General features: G+C 48.7%; 1 protein-coding gene and 2 long non-coding RNA genes across 4 annotated transcripts; 2 read left to right on the forward strand and 1 right to left on the reverse strand.

Annotated features, from left to right (window-relative positions):
• The first annotated feature begins 284 nt into the window (after positions 1-284).
• prkcda (protein kinase C, delta a) lies at positions 285-16154 on the forward strand. Its single transcript, XM_060068414.1, has 17 exons — positions 285-437; positions 979-1178; positions 1416-1482; positions 1996-2152; positions 3138-3169; positions 3274-3359; positions 5113-5242; positions 5623-5723; positions 6786-6882; positions 7127-7257; positions 7582-7755; positions 7873-7964; positions 13842-13904; positions 14227-14365; positions 14483-14671; positions 14762-14890; positions 14984-16154. Exons 1-17 carry the CDS (start codon positions 329-331, stop codon positions 15140-15142), a joined length of 2055 nt encoding a protein of 684 aa, XP_059924397.1. The 5' UTR covers positions 285-328; the 3' UTR covers positions 15143-16154.
• Positions 8219-8855, reverse strand: LOC132470227 (uncharacterized). The gene is made up of 2 exons (XR_009528613.1): positions 8763-8855; positions 8219-8705 (listed from the first exon to the last, which is right to left on the reverse strand). It is a non-coding gene; the product is annotated as an uncharacterized LOC132470227 (long non-coding RNA).
• LOC132470219 (uncharacterized) lies at positions 8936-13832 on the forward strand. Of its 2 annotated transcripts, none has more exons than XR_009528605.1 (3): positions 8936-10634; positions 12265-12336; positions 13617-13832. It is a non-coding gene; the product is annotated as an uncharacterized LOC132470219 (long non-coding RNA). The 2 variants fall into 2 exon arrangements; XR_009528604.1 differs by having other exon boundaries at positions 8936-10622; positions 12273-12336.
• Positions 16155-16703: the final 549 nt, after the last annotated feature.

Consider the following 16703-nt stretch of genomic DNA (forward strand, 5'->3'; position numbering starts at 1 on the left):
ACATCATATCGTTGGTTCATCCTGTGTTCATATAGACTGCTTCCCTGCTGTGTATGATTCCCGCTGTTGTATGAGAGGTGGTATTTAACCCTCTTATGTATTTGTATGCATTTTTATGTACTGGTCTCTGTTATTTGAGTATTGATGGTGTTTCCATCACTAACTCTTATCTTAATCTGTGTCTTGTTGTTGGTGTGTTTGTTAATACCTGGCTGCATCCTAATCTCCCCTAGTGGGATAATTGTGTTTGACTTGACTCGACCTGTAGCCCTGCGTGTCTAACGGTTTGTCCTGGTGGTGCAGGTGAGCCCGGTCACCCGTCAGCACCATGGCCCCCTTCCTGAGGATCGCCTTCAACTCCTACGACCTGGGAGCCCTGTCAGCAGGGGCCGACAGCCCCTTCTGCGCCATCAAGATGAAGGAGGCTCTGACCACGGGTGAGGGGCTGATATCCCCTGGGGGTCAGTGTGTGGTGAGGGGCTGATATCCCCTGGGGTTAATATGTGGCAGTTGTTCCTCTGATATCCCCCGGGGGTTCAGTGTGCTGATAGATCACTGGGGGTGTGAACAGATTTCTTTGTGTGTATAGAGTATTGCTCGTCGTTTCACACGCTGAACGAGTTTCAACCTGTTTGACTCCCTGTTACCGTGGGAACCAATGGCAGTCTCACTCCGTTGTGTCGGGGGTTTCAACGGTGGGGTCGGGGGTCACCCTAACGCCCCTGACCCTTGACCCCTGACCCTCACGCTGCAGAGCGGGGGTCACCCTAACGCCCCTGACCCTTGACCCCTGACCCTCTCGCTGCAGAGCGGGGGTCATCCTAACGCCCCTGACCCTTGACCCCTGACCCTCTCGCTGCAGAGCGGGGGTCACCCTAACGCCCCTGACCCCTGACCCTTGACCCTCTCACTGCAGAGCGGGGGTCACCCTAACGCCCCTTGACCCCTGACCCTTGACCCTTGACCCTCTTCCTGCAGAGCGGGGGAAGACCTTGGTCCAGAGGAAGCCCACCATGTACCCGGCCTGGAAGGCCAGCTTCGACGCCCACATCTACGAGGGCCGCGTGCTGCAGGTGATGCTGATGCAGACGGCGGAGGCGGCGCTGGCCGAGGTCACTGTGGGCGTGTCCGTGCTCGCAGAGCGCTGCAAGAAGGCCAACGGCCGCGCAGAGTTCTGGGTAAGGGTGATCTATTTATCTATTGTCTATCCATGGGTTGAACATCGATACATCTTGTCATGTTTAGTTTTGGTTTTCTTTCTGTCCTTCAGGCTGAAAGGACTTTTTCTTAGTTTTCTGTTTTTATTGTTATGCTTGCTTTTTGTTTTTTCTTCAGTTTTAGCGCAGAGGATTGTTAAATGTGTGTGTGTGTGTGTGTGTGTGTGTATGTGTACCTGCGCTTGTGTGTGTGTGCAGGTTGATCTACAGCCCTCAGGTAAAGTCATGATGGCAGTGCAGTATTTCCTAGAGGGAGCGGATTCTGGTGAGACCACGTTTTATTCATTTCCCTTTTATTTACATTCTTCCTTTAAATGTTTTTATGCAGCTCGTGCTGTCGCCTCCACAGTCCTACACAGGACTGTGGCTCAAATGTACTTCGACTGATTCCTTGATCATGGACCTTGAATCCCTTTCTTTTATCTTGTGAACTGAAGCAGCTCCTTCCATGTATTAAATAATTCCTCTTTTTAAAGCTAGTCTGTTGTCAGTCGTTTAAGGGGAACTACGGATGAGTCACCCGGCATTTCGCTAGCGTTGCTCAATCGCCGTAGCCTTCGCTCTGGAGGTCATGTGATGTCCGAACTTGAATCCTTTTCTTTTTCCTTGTGAACTGAAGCAGCCCCTTCCATGTATTAAACCATTCCTCTTTTTAAAGCTTGTCGGACCAGTCCGTCTTTTAAGGGGAACTCAGAATCAACCGGCCCGTCGCCATGGCCTTTGCCCAGGAGGTCATGTGATGTCTGACCCCCCCCCCCCCCCCCCCTCTGCTCCCCAGAGAGCCGGCCGAGCGCGAAGGAGGAGGAGGCCCCCACCATCAACCGCCGACGAGGTGCCATCAAGCAGGCTAAGATCCACTTCATCAAGAACCACGAGTTCTCCGCTACCTTCTTCCGCCAGCCCACCTTCTGCTCCGTCTGCAGGGAGTTCGTCTGGTTAGTCCACCTCCTGGCCTCTCTAGACCACCTTTATAGAACCCTATTGTTGTTAACCATGAACTGTTGACCACTAAAACACTCATCTGATTTACACCCGGCGTTAGATTGGGTCCAGATTTATGGATTGGTAGGATTAATTTTGCGGTATCCTAGAATCTGATAGTATCTGATAGATGACTCTGGTGTAGACTCGTATGAACATATAGAAAGCAGGTCACCCTAATGCCGCATTTCCACTGCAGGGTTCGGTACGGTTCGGTTCGCAAAGGTGCGGTACGGATTGCGTTTCCACCGCCAAAAGTGGGCGTGACCCGGACTGAGCCGTACTCGTTTTGCCCTCGTCTTCAGTACTCCTCCGTTGGGGTACTGAGACGCCTGAAAGGGTGCCGGAAAATTCGAGCTACACACCCCCTCCGTTGATTGGTCGACAGAATCGTTACTTCCGGGCGACGTGGGGATAAAAACAAACAAACAGTATCCTCGAGGTATTATTCTTTACAATGAACATGTCGCGTAAAACCCTTGCTCGAAACGCCACCAGAGGCCAAGGAGGTGGAGACGTTCGTCTGCATTCTTGGGGAGGAAGACGTTGTTTACAATGTTTACGTAGCTGCCGCAGCGATCGACATCCGGCCTACCATACTGAGCTGAGCTGGGCTATACCGCCCCCTCCCTACCGGACTGAGGCGAACCAAACCGTACCGCACCTTGCAGTGGAAACGCGGCATTAGGGTCATACCATCTACTTGCTGGCGGGGGGGGAGCGGTTGTTTTAAACCTGGGGGGGGGGGGAACATGGTCCCAATGCCTCCCAGACCCCCTGCTGGGCGTATCTCAGGATATCCAGACCACGACAGGCGAGGCTTTCAGATGAAGGCCCCTCACAGATCCCCTCACCGTGCCGAGCGCTCTGCCTCAGCGCTCACTGGCATCATCAGTCCATCACAGTCAGGAAGGTAATCTCCCTCTCTGTTTCACACAGGGGACTCAACAAGCAAGGCTACAAATGCAGACGTGAGTATGAATCGGGTCCTACAGAGGGCGGTGTCCTCGGCCGGTTCCAGCAGAAGGTCCGCGCGCCCCCTCCACTGTTCACACCTCTCCTCTCCGTCCCCCAGAATGCAACGCGGCCATCCACAAGAAGTGCATCGACAAGATCATCGGGAGATGTACGGGCACGGCGACCAACAGCAGGGAGACCATGGTGAGTAGCGCTGGTCCTCTCGGGTCACACCCCCCCCCCCCCCCCCCCCCCAGGTGAGGGGCGGGGCCTACTGCTCCACCACCTCACCTGGCACGGAGGGCATCTTCTAGAGCAGGGGTCACCAACACAGTGCCCGCGGGCACCAGGGCGCCCGCAAGGACCGCATGAGGCGCCCGGAGGCCTGTTCTAAACGTAGCACAGCTCATTCTGGAACAACTCTTTCCCACCTTTTTTAAGTCATTGTTGATACTTATTGTGAGAAATCGTTAACATGATCAGTGTCTTCACATAGATGACAGGGCTCTCAAGTCTCACGCATTCGGCGTGAGACACACTCGAGTCAACCCATGCACACGCTCACACGCCACACTTCGTATGCCTCACGCAGAGAAATGACCAGGATAGCGCCCACCAACTTGCGCCGCTATTTAACAGTGGAACAGGTAGGAATCAAATGGGTTCCCCGTACGTAGGGTGACCAGACGTCCTCTTTTGCCCAGACACGCCCTCTTTTTGAGACACTTGAGAAAACAATGTGTCCGGGCGGAATTTCAAAATCGTCCGGGATTTTATTAAAGCCTCATACATGTTCACATTGAATTTGCGTTGCGTTCCTCTGGGTCGGTCACAAACTAGTTAGGCTACGCCCTCCCCTGCTCAGTTCTGTTCGCTTTGCATTGGTGGAAGTGAGTAGGGGGAGTGGTTAAGTAGAGCCTTCAGACTATTTTTTTACCATTATTGTTTTATAGGGACAAACATTAACAAATTTCTTATACAGGGGATTGATCAAGTTCTATCTATTGAACAGAAAGAAACACTTGGTCATACTTTGCACACTTTACCACAGCATTGGCCTACTGAATGCCACAGATATATTTTAAGCATTGGACTGAATACCACATAAATATATAATTATGTTTTTGCACGTTTGCAACGTTTAAAAGTTCAGGGAAAAGTATATGCCTCTACTGGTGTTGCTTAGGCCAATATCGTTTTGAGGCAGTGTTGTTTCTGAATATTAGTGTTAAGGGCCAATACTGCTTACTATCATACATTAGTCACCATGTCTGTGGACACATTTGTATGCAGTCGCATGTTAATATACCCCCCCCCCCCCCCGCGCCGCCGACAAAATCTCACTCGGAACTCAGTTCAAAACTTGAGAGCCCTGAGATGAGTATCATTAATCATTAATAATAATACATAACTAAAGGGAAACTGAGCAAATTTGTTATTTCAGAAGAGTGTATCAAACTGGGTGCCCTTCGTCTGACTCCGTACCCATGAAGTAGCACTAAGGTTCAAAAAGGTTGGTGACCCCTGTTCCAGAGGCTTCAGCAGCCAATGAGGAGAAGGCTCCTCTGACTAGTCAACTGGCCACACGTGTTTACTCGTTGTTAACCTATACTCCGACCTCACCTAACCTCCGACCTCTGACCCCAGCTGACTTCCGAACCCACCTTACCTCTTACCCCGACCTAACCTCTGACCCCACCTGACCTCTGACTCCACCTGACCTCCGACCCCCTACCCCACCTGACCTCCGACCCCACCTGACCTCCGACCCCACCTGACCTCCGTCCCCACCTGACCTCTAACCCCAGCTGACCTCCGACCCCACCTAACCTCTGACCCCACCTAACCTCTGTCCCCACCTGACCTCCGACCCCCTACCCCACCTGACCGCCGACCCCACCTGACCTCTGCCCCCACCTGACCTCTGACCCCGCCTGACCTCTGGTTGTGTGTGTAGTTCCAGAAGGAGCGCTTCAAGATCGACATGCCCCACCGCTTCAGGATGCACAACTACATGAGCCCCACCTTCTGCGACCACTGCGGCAGCCTGCTGTGGGGGCTGGTGAAGCAGGGCCTCAAGTGTGAAGGTACGGAGGCTCGGGGGCGGGGCTCCCCTGGGGGCGGGGCTCCCCTGGGGGCGGGGCTCATGTGGGGGCGAGGCTGGCTGGGGGGGCGGGGCTCATGTTGGGGGGCGGGGCTCACATGGGGGCGGGATTCATGTGGGGGTGGGACTCATGTGGGGTTGGGGCTCACATTGGGGCGGCACTCCTGTGGGGGCAGGGCTGATATGGAGGTGGGGTTCCCATGAGGGTGGGGCTAATGTGGGGGTGGGGCTTGCATGGGGGTGGGGCTCATGTGGATGGGGGGCTCATGTGGGTGGGGGGCTCACCTGGGGGCGGGGCTCACCTGTGGCGTTCTCCTGGGGGTTCATGTGCTAACGAGCTTTTGTTCTTCTTGGTTTTTGCAGAATGTTGCATGAACGTTCATCACAAATGTCAGGATAAAGTGGCCAACCTCTGTGGAATCAACCAGAAACTATTAGCCGAAGCACTTGACCAAGTCAGCCAGGTAGGTCACCGTGTGTCCACACACACACACACACACACACACACACACACACACACACACACACACACACACACACACACACACACACACACACACACACACACACACACACACACACACACACACACACACCCATTCAGAGAGCTGAGCGAGGCGCAGCGTTGTGCGCTGGAACCCGAGCCGCCCGTCTGTTGTGCTTAAGGACAGGAAGTGGCTCTGGTGGCGTTTCGAGTTCCCTCGTCCTTATTTATACGCGGTGCGTGAGAGCTGGGCCGAGAGCAGCAGGACGGCTGATCTTCAGTGGTTGAAGAGGAGGTTCGGATCGTGGACCAGAGCTGCCGTCTCTCTCACTGTAAACAGAAAAAGGTTTTGGATGGATGTCAAAAAACAAAGCATTGCTCAGTCTGACGTCCCTGAAGACTAAATCCGCTGCAACCTAAATTAAAAGTCGGATTTCAGAAGTTACATGCAGTCTTTGAAGGAACATCTACATGAACCACAAAGACCTAGAATGAAAACCACAGGGAACCAAAATAAGAGCTCGTACTCGTCTCCAGTCCACTGGTGTCATACTGACCCACAGGTCACTGGGGTCACACTGGTCTACAGTCCACTGGTGTCATACTGACCCACAGGTCACTGGGGTCACACTGGTCTACAGTCCACTGGTGTCATACTGACCCACAGGTCACTGGGGTCACACTGGTCTACAGTCCACTGGTGTCATACTGACCCACAGGTCACTGGGGTCACACTGGTCTACAGTCCACCGGTGTCACACTGGTTACAGCACTGGAACTGGCTCACACTGGCTCCCAGTCTGTGTCTTATTGATAGGCAAGTTTCATCTTGTTTGTAAAAAGTTTGTTTTATAGCTAAAAAAAAAAAATTGGATCAACTTAGCATATTGTTTTCTGTCCCATCAGCGTACCAGCTGTACTTCTCTATGTACAGCATAGTAACCCTCTTTGTAAAGCGTAGTACTCCTCTGTTTACTGTAGGACCAGCTGTACTCCTTTATTTACATTGTAGATGTCCTCATGTTTCTGTGTCTGTTCCCAGAAGTCGACCCGGCGCTCGGACCCGAACAGCCCTGATAATCTGGACGACATCGGAGTTTATGAGGAGGTGAACAAGAACGCCAACCTGGATGTCAGCGGTCAGTACATCTCATATCGATGTATCTATATCTATATATCTATATATGCGTACATCTTATCTATATATCTGTACATCTCATATCTATATATCTATATCTGATCATACGGGGACACACTTGGTCCAGCAGAGGGGGGGGGGGGGGGGGGGGGGGACTGGGGTCGTACTGGTAGGGGTGTGTTCGAATTGGGGGGCAGTGGGCGGCAGATCGTTGATCACAGGTCCTGTGGTTCCTTGTGTCCCAGACGGGGGACAGTACGGTAAACTGTGGGAGGGGTCCGGCCCGCGGCCTGTGTCCCGGGTGGACCACCTCAGCCGCGTCAAGGTGGACAACTTCATCTTCCACAAGGTCCTGGGCAAGGGCAGCTTTGGGAAGGTAGGCCTAACGAGACATCGGGACGGACTCATGCAGATCATTGCTGTTTATCCTTTAGGTTCTCTGTGTCTTTTCCGATTGCTGAATGTAATCACTTATTCCCTTCTCTCATCGTGTCTGCTCTCCCATCATCTCTTTTCTCCTCTACTCCTCTCCTTTCATTTTAATTCTCTCTGCTCCTCTCCCCTTCCCTTCGTCTCTCCTCTCCTCTTCTCCTTTTATCTCTCTCCTCCTGTTATCTCCTCTTTCCTTTCCTCCTCTCCCCCCTCCTCCTCTCCTCTCCCTCTCTCCCCCTCCTCCCCCTCCTCCCCCTCCTCTCCTCAGGTCCTCCTCGCCGAGCTCAAGGGGCAGGGGGAGTACTTTGCGGTCAAGGCTCTGAAGAAGGACGTGGTTCTGATGGACGACGACGTGGAGTGCACCATGGTAGAGAAGAGGGTGCTGGCCCTGGCGTGGGACAACCCCTTCCTCACCCACCTCTTCTCCACCTTCCAGACCAAGGTACGACCCCCCCCCCCCCCCCTCCCCTGTACATCAGCCCAGCTCCTGTGATGCCTGTTTTGTCAGTAACGCTCACACTGTGTCGTCGTAATTGCGTCCTGGTCGTCTCGTTCCCAGGAGCATCTGTTCTTTGTGATGGAGTACCTGAACGGAGGCGACCTGATGTTCCACATCCAGGAGAAGGGCCGCTTCGACCTGTACCGGTCCATGTGAGTGCCCCCCCCTCCCCCTCGAGTGCCCCCGGCCGCTGAGCCACAACAGGAGACCTGCTGACATAACAACCCGCTGTAGTGCCAGAGCCCTCCCCAAGGCACGCCGCTCTCTGAAGGAAAGCAGGCGCGCTGGTGGGGCTCACCGCGGCGGTCCCATTAGCTCCGGGCTGCTCCTCCATCTGCCCTTGTAAGGAGCAGGCTGCCTTTGTGTTAGCTGTGTGTGTGTGTGTGTGTGTGTGTGTGTGTGTGTGTGTGTGTGTGTGTGTGTGTGTGTGTGTGTGTGTGTGTGTGTGTGTGTGTGTGTGTGTGTGTGTGTGTGTGTGTGTGTGTCCTCGGCGGGATGCATTTCACTAGTAAACGAGGGATGTTCAGAGTAAGACGACAAAGAACACGCTAGATTGCAGCCGTGATACAAGTGGCATATTTAAACCCCCCAGGATAGGTTGAAACGCTAGAACGATTCTGTCTCGATGCAGATAATTTTTTGCCTGCTGCAACATTCTGTTCGCCAGAGAGGGATAATTTTTGTAATTTTAAAATTATTGAATTTGTCTTCAGGGTGTATTGGCCAATCTGATTTGTCTTGACACGATTGCGATGCAGCCTACGCATAGCATGCGCGCAAACTCAAAGCCAGACAGACAGATTTTTTTGCATGCTTCCATATTGTGTTATAATGCAAGCTGCATTGATTATTGCATTGTTCATAGAAAGTCATATTTGTGACAAAGGCTTCCTCTCTTATGAAATATTTTATAAGTTAATTCATCTGTTGATGTCTTTAATGATCATCACAAAAGTAGGAAGTGATTAGCAAACTAGTAGCAAACCCAGTTGTATATATACATTTTTGAAAATCACTAATATAAAAAATATTGTTGCATCGATAATCGCTTCAGAATCGAATCGTTGACCTCATATTCGGAATCGAATCGAATCGTGAGGTGCCAAGAGATTTCCACCCCTACAATGCACGCTGCCACCGGACCGGGGGGTCTGTGGCGAACACGGTCGTTAGGGCGGTGACCTGGTCGTCAGGGGGGTGACCTGGTCGTCAGGGGGGAGACCTGGTCGTCAGGGGGGAGACCTGGTCGTCAGGTGGGAGACCTGTTGGAGGACAGCCTTATGAGGAGGCTCTGTGACACCAGAGCCTCTCCTGGCAGCTCTCCACCCTCCGTCGCTACATGGAGCTCAGGGAGAGCTGCCAGCGGTGCTCTGCATGTCATCACACAGGGCTGCTCACAAACACAGACCACGGAATGCCCACAGGCATGCCCGTACGCGCACAAACGCACAACGCGCGCACACGCACTGTGCTCCAGTGTTGTGCTCCACTCCACTCCCCCCCTCCCCCCCCCCCCCCTGGACAATCGATTCGTTGAGAGCCAGAAATAATGCAACAAGAGAAACATGATATTGACGGTTTGCAACAACGTTAATCATTATGGTTTGAGCTTTGTTGGGGACCGGGGTGTGTGTGTGTGTGTGTGTGTGTGTGTGTGTGTTATTAGAGACCAGTGTGTGTGTGTGTGTGTGTGTGCATGTTAGGGACTAGTGTGTGTGTGTGTTTGTGTTAGAGACCAATGTGTGTGTTTGTGTTAGTGTGCGTTTGTGTGTTAGGGACCAGTGTTAGTGTGTGTGTGTGTAGGGACCAGTGTGTGTGTTTGTGTTAGGACCAGTGTGCGTTTGCGTTAAAGACCAGTGTGCGTGTTTGTGTTAGTGTGCGTGTGTGTGTTAGGGACCAGTGTGCGTGTCTGTGCTAGTGTGCGTGTGTGTGTTTGGGACCAGTGTACGTGATGGTGATAGTGTGTGTGTGTGTGTGTGTGTGTGTGTGTATTTCCTCCCAGCGCCGCCAAAGAGCAATGGAAAGTGGCTCCTGGTTTGGGTTTCCTGGTTATGTAATCCTTTTCCCTGGGCACTGTCTGAACTCTAGAGTTTCCACTGCGCCTGATTCAGCACAAAGGCCCTGTTCTCTGTGTGGCTGGCTGCCACAACCTGTTGACCGACTGCACACATCAGCTGGCCCCGCCCCTCAACACAGTCCAGGGCCTGTCGCCACACTGTCACACATCTGGAACTACTCACAGAACTTCCTGGCTTTAATATATACTATGTCTGATGTGCAGGTGTCCTTTACTGATTGTGTGTGTGTGTGTGTATGTGTGTGTGTGTGTGTTTGTGTTTTTTTATCTTGATCACTTCATTAGGTTTACTTTGACATATTTACTCCGTTCTGTTAAGACAGTTTGTTCTGTTAGGACGCAGTTTGTTCTGTGAGGACGCAGTTTGTTCTGTGAGGACGCAGTTTGTTCTGTGAGGACACAGTTTGTTCTGTTAGGATAGAGTCTGTTAGGATAGTCTGTTAGGACACAGTTTGTTCTGTGAGGACACAGTTTGTTCTGTTAGGATAGAGTCTGTTAGGATAGTCTGTTAGGACACAGTTTGTTCTGTTAGGACACAGTTTGTTCTGTTAGGACACAGTTTGTTCTGTTAGGACACAGTTTGTTCTGTTAGGATAGAGTCTGTTAGGATAGTCTGTTAGGACGCAGTTTGTTCTGTTAGGACGCAGTTTGTTCTGTTAGGACGCAGTTTGTTCTGTTAGGATGCAGTTTGTTCTGTTAGGACACAGTTTGTTATGTTAGGACACAGTTTGTTGTGTTACTGTCCGTCCACACCAGAAGCGAATTGAGCGACCAAATCGCCGGAAGTCATTCACTTTCTATGGGCAAGAGCGACCAAAGCGACCAAAGCGACCAACGCTACCAGCGGCCAAAGTTGAGCGACCAGAGCGTCAAAAAGAAGTTGAAAACTTTTTAACTTTATGCAAATGACTATTATTCGCTTCAGCGGCCAAACACTGACAGCCAATCGGAATGTAGACGCTCTTCGCTTGCGTGGATCCCAGGGAACATCGGCAGGCACTTTGGTTCCTACCTACCTTTATTCACTCACTGAACAAAATGTCGGCTGAAGTATTAATCGCGGCTGTAACTGGGCACCCGGTGTTGTACAAACCCACCCTTTTTCAGTTCAGAGATCGAAACGCCGTAGTGGTTTGGATATCAAGTGATGATAAGCGGGAGTATTTATAGGCTACATCTAGAACGTTCGTATTTGAGCGGGAATCATTTTAATTTGCTCTCCATGCCACCAATCTAACCAACCAATCGCGTGTAGCATGCTTTAAGGCCTAAAAAAAAAAATTGTTTGGTTCCGGTTTCCGACCGACCCTGTCAATTTATGTGCGACCCAAATTATTTTATGAGCTTTATAAAAAATAAAAAATAAATAATAATAATAATAATAATTTTGATGCAAACTATAATTACGTTTTGGTACAGCACCTCTTCATTCTGTACAAGGATGAGCGAATTTTCTCGTTTTTAAATGAAAACAACCTACCTATCATTCGCTGCCGCTGGAAAAAATAAAATAAAAAAATAAAATAAATTCCCTACCTACCCATGACCTCAACTGACAACCAACAGGAACCAAACTTTTTTTTTTTTTAGGCCTAAACAAAACCAAAAAAGTTTTTGAAATCGTCACATAAACAAACTAATCGACAAGACGAGGGATAAATGACAAGGGATATATCTAGTCTAGATAGATAGAAAGCCTAGTCAAGTCTTTATTAATACCAAACGACACAAATCGTCGGGAATCCATTTAGGTGGTTCGGCCCACACAGGACAGTAGCCTACAAGACCACACAGAACAAGTCTGACTGGACATACACACAATAGGCCTACATCACATTAAAACTAGACACGCGTTGATAGATAGATAGACAGAAAAGCCTAGATAGATCGATATGTTCCATTATTTGCCTTGCAGAGCCAACCAGTCCTGTGCACGTATGCAAATTAGCCATGTGCGCGAATGTCTATTTGTTTTGAATGCAACGAATGAGTGCAGATCATGATTTGCAGATCCAGATCAGTGAAACATATTTTAACTACTACAGCACGCAGGGTTTTTTGTTCTCGGTTGTAATTAGCCTACATTTTAGGATTTTTTTTTGTATTGGGGGGAATCACTGTCCTACTTGTTGTCGAAGCACTTTATCGAACAAGCAAAACCGTCTCGGCAATATGGCCAAGGTGTATGGGAGAGTTCACTATTTGATATGGCTGTCTGTAGGGCCTACTAAACGCATACGGCTCCTTTAAATGCGTCTGCATAATTGAATTGTACGTCATGAGCGACCAAAGCGAACAGAAAAATTCGCAGCGAAACTTTGTGAGCGACCAAAGCGTCTTTGGTCGCTCCTGGTGTGGACGTACAGTTAGGATAGTCTGTTAGGAAGCAGTTTGTTCTGTTAGGAAGCAGTTTGTTCAGTTAGGACGCAGTTTGTTCTGTTAGGATAGTTCGTTCTGTTACTGTCCGTCCACACCAGAAGCGAATTGAGCGACCAAATCGCCGGAAGTCATTCACTTTCTATGGGCAAGAGCGACCAAAGCGACCAACGCTACCAGCGGCCAAAGTTGAGCGACCAGAGCGTCAAAAAGAAGTTGAAAACTTTTTAACTTTATGCAAATGACTATTATTCGCTTCAGCGGCCAAACACTGACAGCCAATCGGAATGTAGACACTCTTCGCTTGCGTGGATCCCAGGGAACATCGGCAGGCACTTTGGTTCCTACCTACCTTTATTCACTCACTGAACAAAATGTCGGCTGAAGTATTAATCGCGGCTGTAACTGGGCACCCGGTGTTGTACGAACCCACCCTTTTTCAGTTCAGAGATCGAAACGCCATAGTGGTTTGGATACCAAGTGATGATAAGCGGGAGTATTTATACATCTAGAACGTTCGTATTTAAGCGGGAATCATTTTCATTTGCTTTCCATGCCACCAATCTAACCAAACAATCGCGTGTAGCATGCTTTAAACAAAACCCAAAAAGTTTTTGAAATCGTCACATAAACAAACTAATCGACAAGACGAGGGATAAATGACAATATATCTCTTGTCTTTTATCCCTCTATTCCCCACTATTCACGGAGCCTGAGGTGAATAATTCTTAATTAAATAGATAGATAGATAGCCTAGTCAAGTCTTTATTAATACCAAACGACACAAATCGGGAATCCATTTAGGTGGTTCGGCCCACACAGGACAGTAGCCTACAAGACCACACAGAACAAGTCTGACTGGACATACACACAATACATCACATAAAAATAGACACGCGTTGATAGATAGATAGATATGTTCCATTATTTGCTTTGCGGAGCCAACCAGTCCTGTGCACGTATGCAAATTAGCCATGTGCGCCAATGTCTATTTGTTTTGAGTGCGACGAATGAGTGCAGATGGAGATCAGTGAAACATATTTTAACTAGCCTACTACAGCACGCAGGGTTTTTTGTTCTCGGTTGTAATTAGCCTACATTTTAGGAGTTTTTTTTATATTGGGGGGAATCACTGTTGTCGAAGCACTTTATCCAACAAGCAAAACCGTCTCGGCAATATGGCCAAAGTGTATGGGAGTTAACTCTTTGATATGGCTGTCTGTACTAAAAGCAGATGGCTCCTTTAAATGGGTCTGCATAATTGAATTGTACGTCATGAGCGACTTGAGCGACCAAAGCGAACAGAAATATTCGCAGCGAAACTTTGTGAGTTTGTTCTGTTAGGACGCAGTTTGTTCCGTTACGCCGCACGGTTGACAAAAGAAGCCGGTTATCGCCCGGTTAATCTTTCCATTGGCGGCAACTCTCGTGTTTCAAATTATAAGCTCGCTGTTCAGCCGCCCCTACTCTGGACAAAATGTTGTCCTCAATAATTTATGTCCACGCCGTGCAGAGATACGGTGGTTCTGGGTCCTGTCTGCGGAGTGGTAATGACGATGTTCTCACTCCCTACTAGGTTCTACTCGGCTGAGATCATCTGTGGCCTTCAGTTCCTGCATTCCAAGGGAGTCATCTACAGGTCAGAAGACACTCTCTCACCCTCACTCTCGCACTCTCAAACTCACATTATCTCACTCCCACTCTCACACTCTCACCCTTACACTATCACACTCTCTCACCCTCACATTCTCAAACTCTCACTCTCACTCTCCCACTCTCACTCTCTCATTCTCACACCCTCACACTCTCTCCCTCTCTCACCCTCACACTCTCTCCCATCTCACACTCTCTCCCATCTCCTACTCTCACACTCTCACACTATCTTAACTCTCACATTGTACATTTAGGGGTCTAAGATGAAGACAGCTGTTTCCCATAACGAGGTTCTGCTCTTCTTCCAGAGATCTGAAGTTAGACAACGTGATGTTGGACCAGGACGGACACATCAAGATCGCAGACTTTGGCATGTGCAAGGAGAACGTGTTTGGAGAGAACCGGGCCACCACCTTCTGCGGCACCCCGGACTACATCGCTCCAGAGGTACAGAACAACACGAACCCCCACGAGACCCCCTAAAGCGCTGGGGTCTCCAGGTCCACGCTAGGCATTCCCCTGTGACGGTGATGATGATGAGCTCTCATGTGATGACGTCATCAGATCCTGCTGGGACAGAAGTACTCCTTCTCCGTCGACTGGTGGTCCTTTGGGGTCCTGCTGTACGAGATGCTGATTGGCCAGTCTCCGTTCCATGGCGATGACGAGGATGAGCTGTTTGAGTCCATCCGCATGGACACGCCCCATTACCCCCGCTGGATCACCAAGGAGGCCAAGGACCTCATGGAGAAGGTGAGCCCCCCCCCCCCCCCCCCCCCCCTCAACATGGGACCTCTCTCCAGCATGACTCTCTCTAACTCTGTTCTCTACTCCCGTCCACAGCTCTTTGAGAGAGACCCCACTCGCAGGCTCGGCATTGTGGGTAACATTTGTTCACACCCCTTCTTCAAAACCATCAACTGGACGGCTTTGGAAAGAAGGGAGATAGACCCCCCCTTCAAGCCCAAAGTGGTACGTTCCACATCGTGGTCAATCAGCTGGTCCTTCAGGATGACGTCCTACCGGTCATTAGGTTCACTGACCCTTGTTTCCCTTTAATCATAGAAATCTGCCAACGACTGCAGCAACTTTGACCGGGAATTCCTGAGCGAGAAGCCGCGGCTGTCCTTCAGCGACAAGAACTTCATCGACTCCATGGACCAGACGGCCTTCGACGGCTTCTCCTTCATCAACCCCCACCTCGAGCACCTTCTGGAAAAATAGTTCCTGTGGAGCAGGAAGCGAGCGGTACAGGAAGTGAGCGGTACAGGGAGCTGCTGTAAATAATCACGGCTAGGTTTGTCAAATCAGGCAAGGAGATTGATAAAGTGTACTAGTATTTATGGTCCAAAAGGAGTCGGACCTCACTGGGTACTTCGTTCTAATTATTATAATAAGAGTAACATTTGCCAGAGTCGGCCCTTGTACATATAGGTGTTATATTTCTATGCATGCTAAATGGTCCTGTTCGAGAATGTACCAGAGTACTTGGAATGGTGAGTTTGTCCTTCTTGATGTAAAATCGATTCAGTTCTACTAACATGCCACACGTCATGTTATGGTGATTTAGTGAGCTTTTGCCATGTATTAGAATAGCAAAATAGTGATTTAACTTTCGATATGGCGTTGTGCGTGGATGTGTCGATTTGTTGACTGCATGTTAAATTCTCAGACCAAATAGGAACATCTTGTATCCATTCCACACGGCCATCAATTTATCAATGCTATTTTTGTAAAGAAACAAAATATGTATATTGTATGTTTTTCTTTTCTTTTTGCTTCTTGCTTTTAAAATAGCAACATGTGATTTTAGCTCAGACGGCCTTGGAAAGAATACGCTTCAACTGCTATTATGTTGTTTTAAAGCCAGAATTACATTCTAATGATACGAATGATCAGAGTACAAATAGGCAGAATAATTAGAATTGAATTGAATTGGAAAAGTTTTTATGGCGAACAAGTAAATAATAATAAATAAAGCAATAATAAACAATCAAATAAATGAAACAAGTGGACAGTTACAATAAAGTAATATTTACACACAATGAAAACCACAAAAGAAAATAAACTGCTTTACCTGTTCGAATGATGCTACTGTAGAAAAGGTACGACCTATCCAGATACTGTATATACATAGTGCGTATGTATATTGTTCAAGGTGTATATTGGTTTGGTATGGATTTATTTTTTACTGTCCCATCGTTTGCATCTTATTAAAAATCCATCTACTGTAAAATATTGTATACATTTCTTCTACATTTTCATTGGACAAAGTCACCAAACTATAGGTCAAACTGAACATCTATTTTCCATAATCTCACAATCTCTAATCAGATTCAAATGAAATACCAGAAAAGGGAATATAACATGTTTCATTATGTGCAGCCTAAATGTCTGATCTGCAATGAGGGAATATTTTTCCCTAGAAGGATTGAATGACAATTATGTAAAGTCTTCTTTGGCTCTTCTAAGAACAATCTCATTAATTAAAATGTGTCTCTATTCCTGACATCAGACCTAGGATTTCACCCTGATCAAAATACAAGATATAGAGACTGACTTGACCTTAATGATGTATATGTTGAAATGTCTTTGGTTTCTCTTGCTTAGTGACACAATTGTTGTTTCAAGATGTTTAGACATCTTAAATATGCACTTCTTAAATATGCACCAACCGAAATAAATGTAATTGACCTAACCTTTGGTTTGTTATCTTAGTGTGGTTTTAGTGTGGTTTTCCTATGAAACAAACAAACCCACAGAAGAACGTCAACGCCCCCTGTCG

The sequence above is a fragment of the Gadus macrocephalus genome, chromosome 13, assembly GCF_031168955.1.
Source record: "Gadus macrocephalus chromosome 13, ASM3116895v1".
Classification (NCBI taxonomy): domain Eukaryota; kingdom Metazoa; phylum Chordata; class Actinopteri; order Gadiformes; family Gadidae; genus Gadus; species Gadus macrocephalus.